The 24,803-nt window shown below is 36.5% G+C and overlaps 1 protein-coding gene across 1 annotated transcript in view; it reads right to left on the bottom strand.

The window, feature by feature from the left end:
* Positions 1 to 4,179: 4,179 nt before the first annotated feature.
* LOC139961099 (8-oxo-dGDP phosphatase NUDT18-like) overlaps positions 4,180 to 24,803 on the bottom strand; it is a 43,340-nt gene continuing 22,716 nt past the window's right edge. The window contains exons 3-7 of the mRNA XM_071959988.1: positions 22,456 to 22,582; positions 15,139 to 15,244; positions 13,159 to 13,299; positions 10,638 to 10,737; positions 4,180 to 10,240 (exon numbers count right to left, since the gene is read on the bottom strand). Of these exons, the coding sequence (XP_071816089.1) occupies positions 10,010 to 10,240; positions 10,638 to 10,737; positions 13,159 to 13,299; positions 15,139 to 15,244; positions 22,456 to 22,582 (705 nt within the window). The 3' untranslated portion in view covers positions 4,180 to 10,009. The remainder of the gene's footprint in view (positions 10,241 to 10,637; positions 10,738 to 13,158; positions 13,300 to 15,138; positions 15,245 to 22,455; positions 22,583 to 24,803) is intronic.

Genomic DNA, 24,803 nt, shown 5'->3' on the forward strand with positions numbered 1-24,803 from the left:
TGTGAAACTACCACTGACAGGGTCCGACATGGTTGATATTTTGGGACTGGTTGTGAATGGGGTAAGGGATCGTTTCAGAACATAACGGTAATATGATCCAAGGTCAACAAAAATTACGATTCTGAATTGTCCATATGACGAATATTGCCTAAATGTATGTATGTATGTATGTATAGTGATCTTCCCGCAAGCAGGAACTCGCAAAAGAAGCCATGGAGGCTTATAGACTCGCAAGCTGACCGTAGCCAATCTCTCGGCACACATCCATTTAACGTCCATGTCGGGAAGTTGTTATTGAACAACACCCTTGCCAGACGACACACATTGCTGTCGGCGGGGAATCGAACCGGGGATCTCATGACTGGGAGACGCCGGCGTTAACCACTAGGCTATACACTCCGCCGTGGTGTTGACAATGATGTTGACAATAAATGATGTTGACAATACTTGTTGAAATGCGGTCGCTGACATTAGGTTGTGGTATGTGTTACAGTCGAAGTAGGTGCAAAAACTATCCTCAAACAGAGCTTCAGGTCTTCAACTCAATGTGAGGAGAGTGGCAAATAGTGCCAGTTCTTAAACTGCCAGACGAGCTCTGCAATACAGCTATATTTTGTCCGGTCAGGTGATGTACTTTCATTCCAACTCTGCCGACAAGCTGCTTATCCAGAACACTACATATTGTATGAATCTGGAGTCTCCAGGGAATAATTGTGTTTTTAGCTTTCACAGTTAAATGCCAGTCATAAATTATAGTATGCCAGCCCAGGCTTCAATACAGGTATCCTTTAGGATCCTGTGCACCATGATATGAAAAATCACAATACTCTAGCTCCGTCTTTTTCAGCTAAGAGACATAGCATGACTCAATCTGATGGTGGTATTTTGGAGAGTGAATAAAAATCTTATCCAACACTCACTTCACTGGCTGGATGTGATGTCTCGCATAATTACTAGTGTAACAATTAGCATCACCTGGCAATACAATACATTGTCATCTTGACTATGCCCTGCCCTGGTAGTGTTTCTTTTGTATATACTCAAACTATCTTAAGATTATGCTACCCCTGTACTTTTGTAGTGAATAGAGGGATTAGGGTTTATGTAAATCGTCCTACATCCCTGGATACTACTTTCCATCAACAACAACCAGGGTTGACTAAAAGTAAAAGTTACTTGACAAACTTTTTAAATAAACAGCTGACAGATTGACTTCTTCTGTCATAAAAAATTCAAATTAACTAAATTCTACTATTCTAATGTGACACTGTCGCACTCCAATTTTCCAACTATCGTCAGTTTTACCAAGTTTGGGGTGAGACCCCCCACACACCCTCTAGCGACGTCCCTGCGTGTACCCAGTGTTCTCACTGTGGAGTAAAATCCGGTATCACTCAACAACAAGGTAACATGGGATGCGCTGCCACGGAATATGCTCCCTATTTCATTTCCCCAATATCAGGGAACGGGCACCGTCTTTGAAACACCATCTACAACTAAACAACAACTATGTACAAGCTTTGGCTCTAGCTATGAAGTGCTGTCTCTTATGATATTGACGAAGCGCACTAGTTTTTTACTGGAATCGCCTGAAGATGCGGCGTCTCTAATCCAAGGAACCAACGAAATTCTCTGCTAACTCCTCAGGCTTCAACTGGGCTAGACGTTCGCGGTGAATATGACACACCATCACATGGTTCAGCCTCTGTTGAGTCATGGTGCTCCGCAGCCATGTCTTCAAACGCCTCAAAGCACTAGAAGATCTCTCGGCTTCCGTCGAACTGGTGGAGGAGACGAGGAGCAACTTCTGCAAGAGAGCTTCGACTTCACCAAACATAGCCCGTACCGCTGGATTCATCGACTTGAATATTTATCTATACCATTCAACCGACGACGACTGGAACTGGCCTCGAAAGAAAGACAGACTAAGCTTAAGATTGTCGGAGAGCTCAGGGTACCAACTCACGAGATCTGGGTGGAATTCTCCATTCAGCAACATTGATTAATATTCGATGATATGAATCCTGAGATGCGTAAGCCCTAACCAAATAGACACTACTCTTTTTCCAAATGTGTGTGTGTGGGGGGCATTTGATAATGTTTTCCCCACCAAATGTGGGGGGGGGGGACGTGTCCCCCCGTCCCCCCTGGATTCACGCCCATGAATGTAAGTTTCCTATTTTAACGCAGTTGATCAGTAGAGAAAAACAATGGATTGTACTAGCCTCCGTAGAATTTGAAAATGTCTTGAGATCTCGTCAAATGCATCGTTTCCTGAGCTAATTTCAATATTGATTATATTAACAATACCTCCATCCACTTTACTAAAGCAAATAATTAGAGATAACTATTTTCATGAAGACGAACGAAAGCCAAGAAATTTAGCAACATAATGCGTGGAAGGCCCAAAGTCAACATCAGCGTTAATTTATAACATTAGGTTCACTAAATGCTTAATTTAGCAGCTTCGACCGGTTTCGATCGGGGGCAAAATGGACCCCTTCGGAAAACCGAATTTCGATTATTTACACATTTAGTCTATAAAATTTGTGGCAAACGTTCGTAAATTATCTTTTCGATATTCTTATGGATTCATCGCAATCGAAAAATTAGCCGCATCTTTATTGAAACTCTGTAAATTATTTAATATTTAGCTGAAAATTGGGTTGGTTTGGTTTGGGTTCCTCGAGGCTTCAACGACAGATAATAATATCTATTTCTCGGGACGAATGATTTCGAGCCCAAAAATATTGACAAAAAATCGTTATTCCTAGATAGAGAACATATGAACAGTCACATAGGTATAAGTAATGTTAACCTGTTATGCGTACTTTTTCTAAAAACAGCAATTTTCTTCGCAATTCTGTGTATCGCCTGATAGAAATGGACACTTATCTACGGAGGCACACGCGCGCCATCATTGCCATGAAATGTTACCCTTATTACTAACTAGCCTTCTTGCATAATATACCAGATATCACAAATATATATCGACAAACCCGCTAAGTTATTTTGCAGCTTTAATAGATGGTTTGATTACTTCGTAGTTGATCATAAGATAATAAATATCGTGGGAACGTGAACTAATTAAACATATGACGTCATGGTGATGTGACAATTACTGTCTGTAGAAAGTTTAAGTAACACGGTAATTCTATATTATTTCTGTTTCAAGAAAATGTTCCAATGACTTATTAAACAAACGAATTCGGATGAGGTGAACTAGTTACTATGATATGACCTCCACTAAAACAATAACGGAATATTTTGTTGTCAGATGAAGAAGAATTAAAGAACAATGTAAGGGTTATGAAGATGACGTCACTCTTAAGTTTAAAAAAAAAAAATATTTCGTTTGATAAAGGAAGTAGAAGAACCTTTGACATGTATAAAAAAAATTGTGAAATTAAGTTTATAATATGTGAAGTTAAGTTGATATGTGAATTTAAGATCTAATTTGTGAATTTAAGTTTATAATGTGTGAATTTAAGTTGATAATGTGTGAATTTAAGTTGATAATGTTTGAATTTAAGATCTAATTTGTGAATTTAAGTTGATAATGTTTGAATTTAAGATCTAATTTGTGAACTTAAGAAAAAGATAAAAAAAGCTGAATTCAAGACAAATCGCAAGTGTGAATCTAAGAAAAAAATGCGTCGTTTGGCCCTTCATTGATATCTGTTGTTTTAACTAGTTGCTAAATATCGATATTTTGTATATGCGTCGAGCGCCCTCTTTTATAAGTTTGGCTAACCATGACTATAAAGTAATACAATAAGTATTACAGGGTAAAGAATCGGCCTAAAACGTTCACATTTGTCTTTTTTTCCCAATCAAAAATATAACACTGCATATTTTTTATCAATTGACTTAATTATGATCAGTAAATATCTGAGAAACCAGTGTTTTTTAATTGGTTGAAAAAAATACAGTAGCTCCTTGTTGTCATCTTCAACAGAGGCAAACTGTCAGCTGGGATGTCAGTTGGTTAGGGAAGGTAAGGGGAGGGAGGGGTATTTTAAACCAATTGTTTGTTCGCCATCGACAAGCAAAGCTATCATTGCCACCAAATATATTTACACTCCTGCATTGTGTTAAGCAGTAAAGAATTAAATATCAACCAGTTTGTCTGCTGATCAGAAGAAATGAGAGAAGAAAAAAAAAACTGATACAGCATAATTCTTACTTGAAGTTTTTTATTAACTAAGAATGCTGCAGTAGGTTGTATATACATATCGCAGTCGTCACAATACAAATAAATACTGAGAAAGCTTAAACAAAATTGAAATAAATTTTCATATGTTTTAATGAAATAACTAAATGGAGTAAGGCCAGTGTGTTATAATAATGGGTAGGGTAACACCCTGTTACATTTAATGAGGATAAAACAACAAATGGTTGACCAATGTTCTCCATCTTAAAAATCCAATTCAGTCTTTCTTTTATTAAGATAATGAGTGGCCATTGAGTACCTCCAATTCCCCCCCCCCCCCCAAAAAAAAAACTCTAAAAAAATAACAGTACTACTTCAATGACCAGGTTTCCTCCTCTCCACCCCCCTCCCCACCATTAAAAACTCAACACCTCCACTTACCTCCCTACCATAAGAACCTTGTGTAGCAGATGTCTAAGTTTGATGACAAAACCCCATCAACATGGCAGTTTCCCTCTTCATTCTATGAACAAGCATTGTACAAAAAACAACTGTTTCTCATTTTATTCAAAGGTTTAATTTTGAGTTCTTATTATCCCTAAACATATCCGTACACTTCAACTCTTATTATCCTTAAACACATCACGACAGTCACACACACACACACATTTGGTGATCAAGTTTATGCAAAGCAAACAATAAATGTTTGAGGTATCCTGGAGAAAAGGAGAGAAGTTGAATAAAACATTATCAAATTCAGCCCCTTGTTTAGTCACATTCTATTATTTGAACCAACCTCTAAAACTCTATAAAAGTCTCTGATACTATGAACAAAGATGATGTATGATAGGAAGATAGAACGCACACTGCACTGTATTGCAGGATCTATGTAAGGCCACATGTCCCCTTAACACCTGCACTGTATTGAAGGATCTATGTTAGGCCACATGTCCCCTTAACACCCGCACTGTATTGAAGGATCTATGTAAGGCCACATGTACCCTTAACACCTGCACTGTATTGAAGGATCTATGTTAGGCCACATGTCCCCTTAACACCCGCACTGTATTGAAGGATCTATGTTAGGCCACAATATCCCCATAACACCCGCACTGTATTGAAGGATCTATGTAAGGCCACATGTCCCCTTAACACCCGCACTGTATTGAAGGATCTATGTAAGGCCACATGTACCCTTAACACCTGCACTGTATTGAAGGATCTATGTTAGGCCACATGTCCCCTTAACACCCGCACTGTATTGAAGGATCTATGTTAGGCCACAATATCCCCATAACACCCGCACTGTATTGAAGGATCTATGTTAGGCCACAATATCACCATAACACCTGCACTGTATTGAAGGATCTATGTCAGGCCACATGTCCCCTTAACATATTAATAATGCTATCACAATGTTATCTCTTGCTATGTGATATTTACCAAAGAACCAAGTACTTATTACTACAGGTGTAACAAGCATGCAATGTCTGTAGATAAAATAAAACTGGAAAAATTCGTCAGTTCATTCCACTCCAAATCTGCAATATGGAAAATACTGGCAGTTGGCAAAGAAATTCCCTTATGAATAATTTCATAGCAGTTTGGTAGCCTGGCAATTAGCAGAGAGAAAAGAAAATGTTACTACTAGTAGGTCCACAGTACAATACAGCAAGGATACAAAGAACAATGGAGAGGAATGTGTTTCAACAAATACAGCCAAAAGAAAAACATTTTGTTATAATTCATCATAATTAATTTGTGCTTCACGATTGGAATATCTCCCAAGATCAACAAGTAAAAACTCAAATCAGTGATTATTTGTGTTGTGACCTTGTCATGACAGTTGACTAGCTCTACCCTAGCAACAAGCCTTCATGTACTTTCATGGATCCACCTGTCATTATGAACACAGAAATCATTTTACACGGTCCCTGGTACAGTTAAATTATTGAAGTACTTTACATGACAACAACACTTGAGTACAAATAACAACACTGCTGGTTAATTATGAATGGTTAAAGGATGAATAAATACCATAAAATTAACTCAAAGCAATCTTGTAATGAAACAATCAGGTATAAATTAGAATGAGGAGACATAGAACGCCGATGGTGCAGATGTTCATTATACTCAAATGATTTAACATAAACTTTGACCTCCAATTCCCAAGCGACCAAATAGTTACAAAGTGATTCAACAATTATTAAACAAAAGCCAAACATGATCTCAAATATCAGAGCGAGCACTGTAACATGACTCAAGAATGTTCAAGTAAATAACCATGCATTAGTATCTTAAAACATTTGACAGATATGGACCAGTAGATGAACTTAAACTTCAGTTTGCTCAAACATCCCTGACAAAGCATTACTCTAGTATCAGGTTCAGTGAGTTTCAGTACAGTTTCTGTCGTTCTGTAGCCGGAGGGTAAGACTAATGCACTTTCCAGGTTTTCTTACTAGTATCTAGAACTATCACTACAAATATGAACCTAACATTGACCTAACATTCCTGAACACCTCAAACTGAATCAAAAGCTCAAGGATAAGGATGAGCAGCTTAATGAATGTTTACATATTTCTGTCAAAAGACGATCTGTTCTATTATTTAAAAAAGAAAGAAAAAAAAGCACACACTGTAAAATGACCTTTCAACTTGTTTGAATCCTCTTCAACTGGTGTATAGTGTACAAAAGAGGGAGGAGGGGTTCCACAATGAGCAGAATGGCATAACTTATTAGTTAAATATCAGCAAATTTAGAAAAAAAAGTATTGCCAATGAGGAAGCCTTGGAAAAGCTCTTTTCAATATGGAAGGGAAGAGAGAATAAATTGTGGGAGTGATGAAGGGTAACCTAAGAAATAAATAAAGATGTCTATCATTATTACCAATTTGGCAAATAGTGATCAAAGTGTTTTGGTAAAGATGAGGGTTGAATCAACTTGCCACGAAACATTAATCAACAAGGGATCTGAGTATATGAACAGATGAAAACAATGATAAAACTACACCTTGGTAACTAACAAAGGAAAGGATGAAGTAAATAACAGCAAGGTATGAATAGTAAACAAGTATACAATGAGTATATAGTTAATGACCCTTTGTTCCATGAAACCACAGGAAGACTTAAACCCACTCTGCTGTAGAAACCCACTCTGTGTTAGAAATAGTGAGCTCACTTTACCCACCTATTTCACAGGAAGACTTAAACCCACTCTGCTGTAGAAACCCACTCTGTGTTAGAAATAGTGAGCTCACTTTACCCACCTATTTCACAGGAAGACTTAAACCCACTCTGCTGTAGAAACCCACTCTGTGTTAGAAATAGTGAGCTCACTTTACCCACCTATTTCACAGGAAGACTTAAACCCACTCTGTGTTAGAAATAAGGAGCTCACTTTACCCACCTATATTACAGGAAGACTTTAACCCACTCTGTGCTAGAAATAAGGAGCTCACTTTACCCACCTATTTCACAGGAAGACTTAAACCCACTCTGTGTTAGAAATAAGGAGCTCCCACAGGATAATATAACAGTATGAGTTAACTGCCTGCCACTCTTGCAAACTCCTCATAAACAAATCATCTTGTCTCAAGGGAAGCAAACAGTTTCGAGATTGACATGCATTATGCAATATATACACAAACTCAATGTCAAAACTGCAAGTTTCTTCTTCATAAAACTGAAAAAAAAACTTGTTTTGTGATTGTCAATAACTCTGTGCATATTCAGGCCCTCATTATTAAAATGGGAAATATGAGCAAATATGAGCAAATATGCAGCATGTCATTATCTAACCTCACTGAACACAATGTTTAGGAAACTAAAACAACCTGGAGAAAGTAATGAAACATATAGCAAGCAAACCAAACAAAGATACTATTTCAGCTAGGAAATTGAAATGATAAGGTAAGAAACAGACACACAGACATAAACACACACACAAACACAGACAGGAAATCACTGCTACACAGGATGACACACCATTCATTAAATATTCATTCATTAAATATTCATTCATTATAGATTCATTCATTACAGATTCATTCATTAAATGAAAGATTTAATAAGTCATAAAGTAAGCAGTCAGAAAATGATATGTAACCTTCCTTTAGAACCAATCAGGAGAAAAATTTGATTTGAATAATTACTGATTTGGTTTTAACATGGCTGAAAAATCTTATATGATAGGTTGAGTTTATTTGAGTATGAAGTCATGTGGGTAGCAATGAGAAGATATAAAAGAATGTTGGGTACTGTCTCACCTTTATGTCAGTGTGATAAAATATTCTCAACAATGGAATTGAAATAAATGTTCCCATAATTTAACTTTTGAAATTGAATGCCCCTAAAACACTGCCCTCTAAAGGAAGAAGATAAAACACAACCCTCTTCGATAGGCATCAAAGCCTCCTTTAATTAATATCAGATTGATCATATTAGTATTTTCATGACTTTAATGCATACGCCATAAAAGGTAAATGGGTCAGGTGACCAGAATATAATCATTGCTGTAGCTAGACATAAGTGTTATTCATTGGACAAGCTACTCCCAAATTTAATTTAATTCTTGGACAATTCCTTGGTAAAACCTTTGAAACCAAGGATGATGATTCTGTAACCTTTTGTCTAACACCAACCTTCACAAGTTAACACACTTCATTAAATTTTGATTGCTTCAGAACTTTCTATGGAGATGACATTGAAAGATTTAGAATGACTTAATTAAGGAGAAGTCCTTCATGAATGCAGAATTCACATTCATCTCTTCAGTTTCAACAGCCAAACTGAATTGTTTTACTCCTTAGTAAGTTACATATCAAGGATGTGCCCAAAAGGACAAAAGACCTCCAGGTTTTCTAAGATTTATAGTCATTCCAATAATAAATCTGAAAATCTACCTGTCATCTATAAACAACACAACCCATAGTGTGGGGTTAGATGACTACTTCCTTATGTCGATCATCCAAGCATTAATTGAAAGCCTCATAAGATTTAATACACTTCATGCCCAGTCCTACCAGCAAACTCAATTAATCCAGATCACATGCAACTGTTACTTATATGTACCTGCATGTATGTGTCTTCCAAAGTAAACTAATTCTGAAAAAAAAACAAAATTCAATAGCTTCGCTCATGTAGTTACTAACAAACACCGGCTATGTTGCTAGCAATCTGCAAAGCATTGCTGTAGCACTATGAGTGTAGACATATACTTCTTTGAGTGACATAACTTTGAATCGGCTCAAGCCTAAATTTGTGACTATTTTATGATTGATTGATTACATGTTCTTTGTTCATGAACTCACAATAAAAGAAACAGACCACACATAACTGAGAATTAATGACAAAGTGTGTGAGATGTAAGAGAAATAGCATGAGTCATCCCATTAACATAGCACCTTATTCACTGCATTTAGAGCTAAGCTTCTTATTATCAGTACTGAATCAACCATCACCTGTTACCTACATCTACCTATTGCTGTTACTAACACTGTATGTTTCTACTGCTACCTTGAGCTGTTTCTTACACTGGTTGTTTTCTTCAGCTACCTATAGCTGTTGATAACACTATGTTTATACAGCTACCAATAGCTGTTTCTAGCAATGCATGTTTTCTTCAGCTACCTATCGCTGTTTCTAACAATTGATGATGTTTCCTACATATATCACCCATTGAAACAAACCACTTGGATGATTCAGAAAGACACTTTGAAAAACACTTTAAAGAAGAAACATCTTGAGACAGCCTTTCCGTTGCTTCAGGTTAAATGTAACTGTTCTTTGCTTATAGAAAAATAAATGTACAAAGGTTTTACAAAGAGCAAAAGAAAGGAAGCTTGACCATTATCATCAAGGACATGGTATACCCATCCCCCACTCCAGCCTCTCCACCACCAGTCTCCGGACCTCTGGGTGTGTGATTGTGTGCCACATATATTTGCTGTTTGCTAGTTCCCTGTTCGTTTGAACATCTGTCAAAAGGTTCAGGCAAACGCCATCAGCAGTCCGGTGAGGTTGACCGACGTGCTCCACACACAGTATGTGCTTTGTGCCGTGATAATTCTTGGATTCAAAGGCATCCTGAAAGGAGATGAAATACATATGACTTGGACATACTGATATCAGAAAGGGCTGGCAGATGAAATTATGCATTACTGGTAGTGTATAAGGAGTGAAATGCTAGCTTACAACATCAGTCTAAGGGTCTTTTTCTTACCCTTCTTGTCTGAAACTAATAAACCCAACAGGCCATTTAATTTCTCTATCAGTCTTTAGAGTTTCAAAGTACTAATCAAACTAGAGCCCAGTCACACTTGTGTCATTCAATATTTAATGGAGCATTCCATTTACTAAGCATATTTGAAAGCAGACAATATCTTGTAATAACACGACTAACACACTCCCTTGAGTCAAACTTTAAACGAGATATGATGCTCACTGTCAGCCTGTTAATAGCTGAACAGAAACATAAGCTTACCATACTCAGCCTATGCAATGAATCGTCAGCCTGCCATGCATCTTTGATTGTTGGGAAGTGAGGTGTGTCCTCCATATTTAGTAAAACTTGAATTTCATTTCTGTGGAAAAATAATCATTAAGATGAAAAATAAAACATACAAACATGTGTGATCTAGACATTAGAAATGTTAGAAGGGCAGGATCTTCTCAAAGATAAATTATTCGCCTTTGAAAAAAATCCTGCTACAGTGTTCTCCGCAGGTCATTTTTTTGTCCGGGTGGTAATCGCCGTCCTGTGGGTAATCGCCGTCCTGGGGGAGGGGTCTAAGGGGAGGGGGTGTCCCCCTGCCCTTTGGAAAATTTTTGCCCTCCGAAGGTGGGCTAGACGCCAAATGGTGCAATATTTGGTGCTATATTTGCCTTGCATGTATCTCCAGGAATTGCTATTTTTTAGGCAGTGTTTTAAATTTTCTCTTACGTTTGCCAAATGAAAAAAAATAAGAACACTTCAAAATTGTTGCTGAAATATGAGTAGTAATGAATAGGCCCTAAGTCCAATGAAAAATTATTCTACACTGTGCAAGGCTAACCCAACACAGCCTGTGCTTGACTGGGATAACTGCCAAGTTCAGGCATATCAACCAATTATCAGTCCTTATTAGACAGATGCACACAATGAATGAAAGAATGATAAATAGATGATCAAATAACAAATTAGTCTTTTTTTATTTCAACACCAACAGGATAACAATTGCAGTGAGAAAGTTGAAAAGAAATAAAGTTTATCAACTTCATGACTTTTGAAGTTCGTAAAAACCCGTCCTTTACAACATTCACTGTATAGAGAACAAAACTCTGAAAATCAGTAGAGAAATTACCAATTGTGTACGAAAAGTAGGTTGGTACACCTTTCAAATTTTACGAAAGCTCGAGCAAAATACTTTCGAAAAATTCACACGAAACTGGCATTTCGTGCTAAATGCAACTAATTTCATGTAAACAAGGCTCTAGTACACCCATTTACGAATTAACCATAAGACCACATCTGGTGTTGAGCGGCAGAAAAAGAAATTATTTTCTAGAATTTTCACAAAAAAAGGAAAAATTACTATCCTACCATAGTTAAGTGTATAGTAAATAGCCTAACCACTTCGTCGGTTACGGATCTCACGTAACAACAAAAACACTTAAATTGTATTTTGCGAAGTTGACGTTCTCTATTAGGACATGGAAACAATATTTAGCATTTAGTTAATCATGCCAAGTGGCCTAAAACATGGGATTGCACGTTTTACTTTCATAAAGATGGCCAAACTGTAGCTATTGAGGCCTTGATATCGTGCTATGTCTGTATGGTATAGACTGTGCCTCATGTATCATGGGGAATAGATTGTTTTGTTCATGCGAAGGAGTCAGTTGGCTTGAGGTGTGTTTTACTTACCCTAATGTTACGGGGATATTTACCTACTTTTCTTGAACGTATAAGATAATATTTCGCATAACTTTACCGATCCTTTACTGACTGACCTAATTAATTCTAGAGTGGAGCCAAAATAGTTTACTCCATGAAAAGTTTTTTTTTGGAAACCTTCCAAAAATGTTAAAAAACAGGTGTTAGACAGGGGTTGTTTTACAAGGTACCTTGGAAAACTCGAAACACATGAAGCCAGCCTACCGTGATATTTAAGTAGGGTTAAACACTGCAGTTGTAAACTGATGTACGTATCGTGCACGCTGTTCATTGTTAGGCATTCTAGAAACGGGGCTTTGCCGAACGTAGTTTGTTTCATAATATCGACAGTTTTGTAAATCGTCGCGGCCGCGGCAGAAACAAAACATGTAGTTTCGATCAAATTCGTCACTCTTAAAGAATATGAGTGACTTTTAGAAAATGTTTGACGAGGTGCCAGTGTATTTTTTTTTTGTCCGGGCGGCCGAGTTTTCCGTCCGGGCGGTAGCTTTATGTCCGGGCGCTAGCCAGCCTTTTCAAATTTTGTCCGGGCGGCGCGCCCGGACAAAACCGGTAGTGGAGAACACTGCTGCTATGAGTTTTTCCTCTGTGAAAATGAACAAGTTTCAAAATATCCGTTCATAAGTAATGTTGAAGAGGCCTTTCAATGTCCTTTTAATAATAAACTGTCTTTGTTAATCCATTCAGGTGTTTTTTTTTACCCAGCTGCCACAAATCATCTTTGTTGTTCATACAATCAACTCAGGATTTTGTCCATCTAATAAACATGAATCAGCAGCTACAACGATGATTCAATTTACCTAGCAGTTAAATTCAAACATCAAACTTATACTTGCAAATGAATTCATAAATCCCGGTTAACTGAAATAAAACTTCACCAGGTGAATCTGAAGACTGTCCATGGAGAAATGAGTGGCAAAAAATCATGAGATGTGCTTCCAAGCATCCTCTCATAAGATCATTGTCATACAGGTAAAGTAGCTATAAATGCTGGTTCCTGGATAACAATGTAAGCTATTTCAGTTTCAGAGAGGTGACAAGAGAAGGGGCAACAAGTTCCATAACTTACTCTGTAGCCTTAACCAGTATGATCCTCATACACATGTGCTTGTGTGGCTGAAGAACAGGTAGAATTGGAGGGTACCGTTCTGTCGGGACCTTTGTAAAGTACTGGAACGTTTTCTCAACTATTGGAAGGAAATCACTAGATCTGAAAGTAAATGGAATAAAATTGAATCCTCTGGTATGAAGTATTATACCTACACACAGCATGGCAATGCATTGGATAACCTTAAGTTGTATAGCACTACATTGTATTAACTTATGCAAGCTTGATGTTGTGCAGTACTCTCATGTATATATGATGATGTTGGTTAGTACTATGCTGTATTACATTATCTGAACATGGTGGTGTCCATCAATCTAGTGCATATACGATGATGTTGGTTAGTACTATGCTGTATTACATTATCTTAACATGGGGGTGTCCATCAATCTAGTGCATATATGATGATGTTGGTTAGTACTATGCTGTATTACATTATCTTAACATGGTGGTGTCCATCAATCTAGTGCATATACGATGATGTTGGTTAGTACTATGTTGTATTACATTATCTTAACATGGGGGTGTCCATCAATCTAGTGCATATATACGATGATGTTGGTTAGTACTATGCTGTATTACATTATCTTAACATGGTGGTGTCCATCAATCTAGTGCATATACGATGATGTTGGTTAGTACTATGCTGTATTACATTATCTTAACATGGTGGTGTCCATCAATCTAGTGCATATATACGATGATGTTGGTTAGTACTATGCTATATTACATTATCTTAACATGGTGGTGTCCATCAATCTAGTGCATATATGATGATGTTGGTTAGTACTATGTTGTATTACAATATCTTAACATGGGGTTGTACAACACTCTATATGATGTTGGTTAGTACTATGCTGAATAACATTATCTTAACATGGGGTTGTACAGTACTCTATTGTGTATATGATGATGTTGGTTAGTACTATGCTGTATTACATTATCTGAACATGGTGGTGTCCATCAATCTAGTGCATATACGATGATGTTGGTTAGTACTATGCTGTATTACATTATCTTAACATGGTGGTGTCCATCAATCTAGTGCATATATGATGATGTTGGTTAGTACTATGCTGTATTACATTATCTTAACATGGTGGTGTCCATCAATCTAGTGCATATATGATGATGTTGGTTAGTACTATGTTGAATTACATTATCTTAACATGGGAGTGTGTAGCACTCTATTGTTTATATGATGATGTTGGTTAGTACTATGCTGTATTACATTATCTTAACATGGTGGTGTCCATCAATCTAGTGCATATATGATGATGTTGGTTAGTACTATGCTGTATTACATTATCTTAACATGGTGGTGTCCATCAATCTAGTGCATATATGATGATGTTGGTTAGTACTATGTTGAATTACATTATCTTAACATGGGAGTGTGTAGCACTCTATTGTTTATATGATGATGTTGGTTAGTACTATGCTGTATTACATTATCTGAACATGGGGGTGTACAACGCTCTATATGATGTTGGTTAGTACTATGCTGTATTACATTATCTTAACATGGTGGTGTCCATCAATCTAGTGCATATATGATGATGTTGGTTAGTACTATGTTGTATTACATTATCTTAACATGGGGGTGTGCAGCACTCCCATGTATATATGATGATGTTGGTTAGTACTATGCTGTATTATGTTATCTTAACATGGGGGTGTAAAGCCCTCCATTTGATGTTGGTTAGTACTATGTTGTATTTAATTATCTTAACATGGGAGTGTGTAGCACTCTATTGTTTATATGATGATGTTGGTTAGTACTATGCTGTTTAACATTATCTTAACATGGGGGTGTACAGCACTATATTGTATATATGATGATGTTGGTAAGTACTATGCTGTATTATATTATCTTAACATGGGCAGCAGTACATATTAGGTTTCAATGTGATGTGCAACACATCATTTTCTCAACAAATTTACCTTAACATGATGTTGTGCTGGGCACTGTTTCTTAATTGTTCCATTGAAAACCAAGCAGCCTGTAAGGATTCCTTGTCACCTTTGTCAGCTGTTTTTAAAGCTCCACCTACAAAATAACAGAAAATTAACAGGCATAGTAATTCCTTGCCACATGTAACATGAGAACATGAGTCATCCCATTAACATAGCACCTTATTCATATTCAAGTTTTAATCATTGCTAACTTCCAATGATCAACTAGGGACATTGCACTCACATAAAGCCATGTAACAGTACAAAATCCTGATCATGCTTTTCTTTTGATGTAACCATGTTCACATGGTTTTCAGACATTGACCTCTTGTTGACCTCTGCAAAACATAGCAGAGTTCTTGTACACACCGATGTGGTCTACCTATCAAGATCGGGTTTATCCAGGTTTTACTTTATGGTTAGTCCAGGTTTAACTTTAAGGTTAGTCTTTCAAAGTACTTGTTTATATATTGTGAGTATATTTTGTTCTATTCATGTAATTAAGTAGCCTCCTCTCCCTATCTCAACTAAAATGTATTTTGAAAAATAAACTTCAGCAAACTATGCATGCTGAAAGAATCTTAGTGTTGACTGTGGAATGAAGTCATAACCCCTTTACATATAACAATGTGATGGTTAAATCTTCATTTTTTTTTATTACTTTGAACACAATGATCCGACCTTGATTCCAATTGCCATTACACAAAACATCTCATGCTATAATGGCCCTCAAATAGAGTTAACCATGAAACTGGAACATCTAGGTTCCTCATGCCACAGTGGCCATAAAATAGAGTTAATCATTAAACTAGAATATCTAGGCCCTCGTGCCATATTGGCCATGAACAGAGTCCACCAGTAAACTGGAACATCTAGGCCATCTGTGACACAGTGTTCATGAAACAGAGTTCACCATTACACTAGGGCACCTAGGCCCCTCATGACAAAGTGGCCATCAAATTAGTTAACCATTACACTGGATCACCTTGGCCCCTCAGGCCACAGTGGCCATCAAATAGAGTTACCTATTACACTGGAGCATCTAGGCCCCTATTGCCACTTTGTCCATCAAACAGAGTTAACCACTGCACTGGAGCATCTAGGCCCTCATGCCACAGTGGCCATTGAACAGAGTTCACCATTACACTAGAGCATCTAGGCCCTCATGCCACAGTGGCCAACAGACAGAGTTACCCATTACACTGGAGCATCTAGGCCCTATTGCCACTTTGTCCATCAAACAGAGTTAACCATTGCACTGGAGCATCTAGGCCCTCATGCCACAGTGGCCATTGACGGGAGTTCACCATTACACTAGAGCATCTAGGCCCTCATGCCACAGTGGCCATCAGACAGAGTTAACCATTGCACTGGAGCATCTAGGCCCTCATGCCACAGTGGCCATTGAACAGAATTCACCATTACATTAGAGCATCTAGGCCCTCATGCCACAGTGGCCATCCGACAGAGTTCACCATTATACTAGAGCGTCTAGACCATCTGTGACATAGTGGCCATCATTCTTCAATGACAGACATCAAGACAGAAGAAGCCACCTTGCAGCTGCTAATGTCCAGTATGTATTCTATAGGAACCATAATTCACATGGAATTATCAAATCCAATGTCATGAATTATATCCCATTTTTGAAGTTTTCCCTCTAAAATATTCTGGAACATCTTAACAAAAAGAAAGCTACTCTGCCAATGGCATTATAAACAAAAACAAACACCAAAGCATTTCATGTTCATAACCATGATGATCAATTGCCATGGGAACATGAGGTTTTGTATAAATCATGTAGCAATAGTCATGTTGTTGACGGTCTAAATATAAAGAATAATGACTCAATCATTCTAAATGTTATTGATTCAAGAGACAAAGGCTGGCTAAATTTTGGCAGGAAAATGGATAACTGTGGTTGCTACTTCGTGGTAGACTATTTCCAGCCATAATTCCAGCCATAATTTGTAAGAGACGGCTCAAAATAGATAATATTTGATCAGGAATGATAACAATAAATCGCCACATTTACCTAAAATAGAATTACTTTCACAGTTTTGGGGTAAAAACACTCTGGGAATGGGAGAAAGATTTGTTTTTTTGTCTAAATATGATGAATTAATACAAATATTGGTGAGCACTAACAACAAACAATACTTGCACATTCCTTATATTCCTTCAATAGCTATTCAGTAAACGTGAAAAAAAGGGTTTCACTTTTCGACACATCTGTGGAGAAATTGCATCGGTATAAATCAGTAAAATTTTGAACATTTCAAAATCAACTGCCTTTCTACTGATGAATACGTATTTACCACTAAAGAATAGGTATTTAACACTTATGAATTTGTATTTATCATTACCGAATATGTATTTATTACCAATGAATGTGTTAACTCTTTCCAATCATTTGAATTTTCCTGGTGTGTATCACCCAGAAACTAAATATATCAGTACTACAGTACTGTCCATGCTTAAAGATCCATTAAGCTGTTAAGTTCGCAATGAAGTTGTCATTCAAACAACAACAAATGATTACCTTTTGCACCAATATTTCAATGCCTTAGAACATGAAGCGTTTCACCATTTTTTCTTTCCTGAATTACAGGTTCAGAGTGGACCCCAGTTACCTATCCCTTAAGAAGTGAAGATTTAGTTATACCATATTCACATGAAACCTTTTCTAAGATTGTAAAAGGTATTTATTGTTTTCTCTTAAAGAAAAGTTAAAGAAACACCTTGACAAATGACAATAGATGTTACTCTTACTCAATCAGCAGAAAAGCAGAGCTCTCCTGTTAGAATTTGAACTTGAATTTACAGAATATGTGTTAGGCTTGCAAAAGATTAGTGGTGGGGCATTGCAGTTTTTATTTTAGTCTAATACACATAACATCAGGTTTGTAGGAGGTTTATAGATGAGATGTTATCAAAACATGTGAAGTGTTAAAAGCTTTGTGTGTAATATTTTGTTTAACTTCCAATGAATTAGCTTGTGGACCTACATATCAGGTATTGATTTCATCCAAAATTGAATGTACCTTACTTTGCTTAAAATGTCTTCAGACTTTGACCACTGTGGACATCAAAACGACAATATAAACGACAAACATCCTTGACCTCCGTAATGAAAACAAGGATTCATGAATGGTCTACTGAGGTTCATCTCTATGAAATCGATTCAAGTTTCAATATTGGATTTATTGTATTAACTAGGTTGTCAAACTTTGACCTCTGGTGACCTTAAGTGACCTTTGACCTACACAACAGCATATTTGTACACACTCAGGTGCATCTAGTTTCAAATTAAGTATGTAGTTTATTCAAGCTTAAAGTTTGCAGATATGGAGTTTACAAGGTTTTCAGGGTCTTACACCTCTGTTGACCACTCTAGACCTTTGACCTCTATGAAAAACAACCTTCTATTACTCACTTACATAGATCCCATACCAAGCATGAGCTTAATTTAAGCTTCAAGTTGGTGTCATCATGTTTGCAAAATTTTCTGAATTTGAGCTCTGTTGACCTCAAACGACCATTAACCTCCAAAAGAAACAAAAAGGTTCTTGTACACAGTACGATGGTGCAGCATAGCAGGTATGAAATTGAGCCAAGCTCCGCTTGTAGAGCTGACATGTTTACAAAAAAGTTTATTTATGTTGACCTCTAATGACCTTGAACCTGCTTCAGGGTTATAGTACTCACTATTAGGCAGTTTCTACAAAATCACATATGAAGTTCAACCAAGCTTTACTTCATGAGATATCATGTTTAGAACATTTTCAGACTTGAGATGCAGCATTTTTGAGGTTTCCACATTTCCCCCTCTGATGACCCCAAATAACCATTGACCTCTCCCCAAAAACAATAGGGTTCAGAAGCCACATGCCAATTATAAAAAGTGCAGAGGTTATCCATCTTGAGATACAGTATTTACAAGCTAGGGTGTCACATACACACTCACCCAAACTTGACTGCAATAATGGATTATGATAAATTTGCAATGTGAGTATTAACTCCTTGTACCCTTCAGAGATCTATTATTAAGACAAATAACTGATACTACAGCCAGCCACAAAACAAAGTCCTATTTATTCATATGACAGTGCTGGCCTGCCAACCACCGTACAGACCTCCAAATAGCATACCATGAAAATGAGACAAACAGAGATGTGCTTCAAAGCAGTTTGAACTTTGAACTCTATGTGACTGGCTTGGGTTACCTACATCCTTAAAAGTGGATTGAACAGTTAACATTAAGACAGACTTCAGAGGTTGTTTCAAACCTCTGTTTTGCATTGGAGTAGAAGTTTGTGTCATTCTTGCCATATAGTGTGCACGCATAATTGAAGAACAACTCAGTCCATATAAATATGTTGTAACAATATTTAACCTAATTGGCTATAGTAAAGTGTGTGCAATCTATACAGACTACAAACTTGTAACAGATAACTTGGATCAATTGATCAATTCTATAATTTCACTTTTTCTGACCAATGCATGTTTCTTAAAGTCCTCTAGCTGGTTATGTTTCCAGTTACTAAAGATACAAAATAAACTCTAGTTTGAGATACAGTATTAATCTAGGTACAGTAATCTAGGAACAGTATTCTAGGTACAGTAATCTAGGTACAGTTATCTAGGTTCATTAATCTAGGTACAGTCAGGGATGTAGCCAGGGGGGAGCAGAGGGAGCGACTGCTCCCCCCTTTCAGTGTCGAAAAAAATGTTTAAAAACTGTTGTTTTTTAGCATGGTATTTTGTCAGTGCTCTTTTGATCTTGAATACTCGTCAGCTCCGTTAACTCGATCATAGTAACATTCAGGCCTACTGATTCAACTACTTACTTAGTTTGGCAGATGCAATTAGCTAAATTTAGCTAATAGCCTATTACAAGCCTACAGTTGGCCAATGCGTAATAAAATACATATTGCCTACCTAACCGCACTCGATGGAATGTCACGAACCGTATGCACAACAATGTCGACAACGTTCGTTCTCATCCGTTATATGATTTGTCCTAAGTTTTGCACGAACAGCATGTTATGAAGCTAAGCTAGCAATCGTACGTGATACGCACTTCCTATAAATGATTATTACAATGCTTATACACTGCAATGACGTTCTTTGTTTTTAGGCCACTGCACATCTGGCTGTCTTACAAAATATGAAAGTTTATATGTCCATCAGTTAGTAAATGCATTAAAGTCCAGACATTGGACAATAAACAAGAATCATCCTACTGGAAATTTTTTTAAAAGAGCACTATGATTGTCTATCTGATGTCTTATGTAAAAGAACATGTAAAAGAATTCAAACAGTTAAAAAATCTACTGATAATATGATATGATAATGATGAAACTGGCAAAACATTGCACCAGATCGCATCTAAGGACCTTCAATTGTTCAAAAATATCTCAAAGGGGAGGGGGACACCCTCTCCCCTTACAAAACCCCTCCCCATATCAATCGCAAATAGTGCTCCCCCCTTTCAAATTCCTGGTTACGTTGCTGGGTACAGTAATCTAGGTATACTAGGTACAGTTATCTATAGGTAGAGTAATCTAGGTAGAGTAATCTTCAGTAGGTAGAGTAATCTAGGCATAGCTGGTACAGTAATCTAGGCATAGCTGGTACAGTAATCTAGGCATAGCTGGTACAGTAATCTAGGCATAGAAGGTACAGTAATTATCCCTTCAGCTGATGAAAGAGGAAGATATCCTGATGAAATCGTCATTCAACTTGTGTGTTTGAATATAGTTCCCAGTAGTTCCAAATATATTTGTTTATAACATACCAACCAATTCCTAGTGAACTCATACTGAAAAGCATCCCTGTTTTGAAGCAGAATAAATTTTGATGAAAAACAATTTGATTATCATACATTTATGACATCACAACTGTTTTTGTCAAGTTTACTTGTTGAATGATTCCAAGGAACGTTGTAAAAATGGTTTTTTAATTTTTTTTAATGTTTATAAAATGAAATACAGACTGATATCATTTGAAAGGCTAGCAACCATCATCATATGTAAAACTTAATCCATTTTACAATGTACAGAAACTACTACATTATATTGTAGTACTATAGTGACATGATGCTATTATATGATTAACACACAGCCAACCTATCTTACCTACCATACACGTATCTATATAGAAGACATACAGACTTGATAGTTGTTTCTATTACACTGTTACAATGGTCTATTAAACTTACCAACTACTGCTGACCAACCCACTGTGTTATGGATTGGGTATAGCTGACATTAGATCGACAGAATGTTAATGTACATGTCTACCAATGTCCCTAAGTAACACCAATTGTGAACATTACAACAACACAAAAAGAAAACTCATAGCTTCAAGAAATATTAGTACTTGTTTCAAACATTTCTTCAAAAAACCTCTTGTTGATTGTATTTTTGAATTCCCTGACCTTTCTGTGAACCATCTATGAGTGGCTTGAATCAGTGGTTGGAAAGGTAAGCAAACTCCTCCACTCAACCCACAAACATAAAGTGAGAACCAGCAAAGCTGGTTTTGTTATTGGTCTCTCTTATGTGGTAACAATGTGGCTTTATCAATTTGGGCATACTTCACCACTAGTCAGTTTGAGGTATAACTTGATGATCAAGCGAATTAATTAGGCCAGTGGTCTGTTCAATGACATTGTGTTTACTGTAGGTAAATCTACAAATGTGAAAATTAACTAAATGAATGATTCTAACCCTATTTTTCCATCCACTTAAAGACTTATGAACAAGACAATGAAAATTAACTAAATGAATGATTCAAACCCTATTTTTCCATCCACTTAAAGACTTATGAACGAACTGTAATGCTGGTTCACAACATTAAGTGATTCTCAAGAGACCTTAACTTCAGTCTCCTTTAATAATGCTTCCATCATCAACCATACTGACATTAAGTTTAATAGTTACGTTAGTAACATTAACGTGTAGCATGTCCTTGAAAACTAACTGCCTGAATTCCAGGTCAATATTATCACATGCTTCTAAATTGGTTAATATAAAATTTAAAGACCAATGTGTCACTATCAACTGGTTATTTGTGCCAACATGCATTGTAGGCTGGGTTGAGTTACTCTTGAAACATTCAAAATTGAAAGCACAACAATATTTTTTTTTATGATGCTCAGGTAATATGAGAAGGTTGTTGTACCCTCTCAACGACAAAGAAAAGATGAAAATTCAGGTGAAATCTGTCTCACCAACACAATGAAATAAAAAGTAAAGCAGGTAAGATGATTATTTGGGTTCTTCTGTTAAATCTACTAACCTGTTAAATACCCTGTGAAGGTGAACCGCATCCAGTAGCCTGCAATCAGGTGACTCTCCACATGTACCAATGTGCTGGGTTCAAAGGTCAACCCAGTCTCCTCTTCAAACTCTCTCTTTGCACCCTCCTACAACAAGAAGAAACATCAAATGGGAAGATGGTATTAATAAGAACTTTATTAATTTCTAGATATGTAAAGTTTACTAATAAAGAAAACTGTTTTATAGACTAGGAAGAGGAATCTCAACCCTTTCAGTCATTCTCAAGGATTTTTGTTCTTTGAAGCAAGTAACATATTTAAGGGACAATTCATCAACCTTCCTCTACAGTTATGTAAATGGTGAACTTCACAATGAGAGGTTGTTTCCTTACATTAGATATTCAAGGCTCTGCAATTGAACAAAGGTAATAATAACAATGAAATTGTCTTTAAGTTTCCTCAAAACAACAAATATTCATCCTATCTTTATCAGAATGGCGCCCTCTTCTACAGAAATCTGTTCTCTATTAACGTAGCTGTGGCCCAATGAAACTACCAAATCAATTTTGTCATTCTATGTTCTTGTCGGTTCTACAGTTGTTTACTCTGTTTAAACTTATATTGAACACCTATACAGCAACATAACTTATAAAACTTGATTGACTGTTGAACACCTGTACAGCAAAGCAACATAACTTATTTGATTGACTGAAATATTTGATTGACTGTATTATTGAACACCTGTAACAGCAAAGCAACATAACTTATAACACTTGATTGACTGTTGAACACCTATACAGCAAAGCAACATAACTTATTTGATTGACTGTATTATTGAACACCTATAACAGCAAAGCAACATAACTTATAATACTTGATTGACTGTTCAACAACTATACAGCAAAGCAACATAACTTATAATACTAGATTGACTGAAATTCTTCTGACTCTTCAAAGTCAATTCTTTATACACAAGTACTTCTTGAAATCACTTGTAGGGACATAATAAGCAGTGTGAGTAACCTGTTTCAATATTGGATAATGGTGCATATCCAACTCATGAAAAATTCATGAATTAATTGTCTATACTTGCATACATGCATAAACATGATATAAATCACAAGATCTCACAAGATCTCAGAAGCTAAAAGTCCAAATTGCTTCCAAAATTTGACTTGACTCAAACCTCTGGATCAAGCCATTAAATCTATATGCATACTGCATATAACACAATGCATATAAAACAAGGGCCCTCAAATAGAAAGTATTCAATATATAAATATTACTGATAATTTTAACTGATCTCACTTAAAGAATTATAAACTGAAACTACTCAGCAATAACTGAGAAAGGTTACTCTTCTCAGGAAGGGTGGTGTATACATTCTGTTTTATTTGTGACATTAATATGCAAAAACAGCAATAATATCAGAATAGCATGAAGATGGCAGTGTTTCAGTTAACTCTAGTAAGTGGTTCTGATACAATCATTACAGATCTTACACTGATTACAGGTCACAGCAATACATGACCAAAGTTACTGACAAATCAACTCAAAAAATCAAAACAAGGGTCAAACACACACACTAAAAACTAAGGGCATATTAAAAACAAATTAAATGCTGGACTTCTTAAATGCTAGAAGTGCTAGAGTAATAGAAGTTTCATAATTGGTTAGAAAGAACACAAATGTGAAAATCATAAATACAACTGTTAAAAGTGTGAACTGATTCCACAAGCTTAAATTGATAGATTACCTAATAACTATTTTCTTTCTTGACAAATCAAAACAAACAGAAGACCAATATATTCCCAAATAAGCCAATAGATCTATTTATAAAGACTTACAAATCATTGAGGTAAACAAATTCAGCTACCTGTGTGTTTAACAAAGTGGCATTAATGACAGGCTTACAGATAACAAAAGAACAAGGGCCTTGATATGGGATCTCCATCTGTAACCTACTGAACTGATAACCAACTTTGCCAGCTTTATATGAAGCATCGTTTTGGTTGCACTACCTTTAATAGGCAGCTCTCTCAATCACATCTTCAGAGAGAACAGACTGTTTAGTTACAAGTCAGACCAACTTGGCAGACTTGAGATGTAATCTGAGTTCATGTCACTTACTGTAGTTTAACTCACTTTCATGGCATAATACAAACTTACAATTTACCTAAAATAGAGAGAGTTATCCTGTGCATAAACTTAATTAAGACTTTCTAGCCTAGAGTAAGCATTAATATGTAACAGAGTTAATGCATAAAACTATGAATGGAAGGCTGTCAACATCAAATATTCCTATCCAACAATTGCTACAAACATCAGAATGTGGGAACCATTGGTTTTTGTCGATTTCAATCCCTAT

This window comes from Apostichopus japonicus, chromosome 20 (genome assembly GCF_037975245.1).
Source record: "Apostichopus japonicus isolate 1M-3 chromosome 20, ASM3797524v1, whole genome shotgun sequence".
Classification (NCBI taxonomy): Eukaryota; Metazoa; Echinodermata; class Holothuroidea; order Aspidochirotida; family Stichopodidae; genus Apostichopus; species Apostichopus japonicus.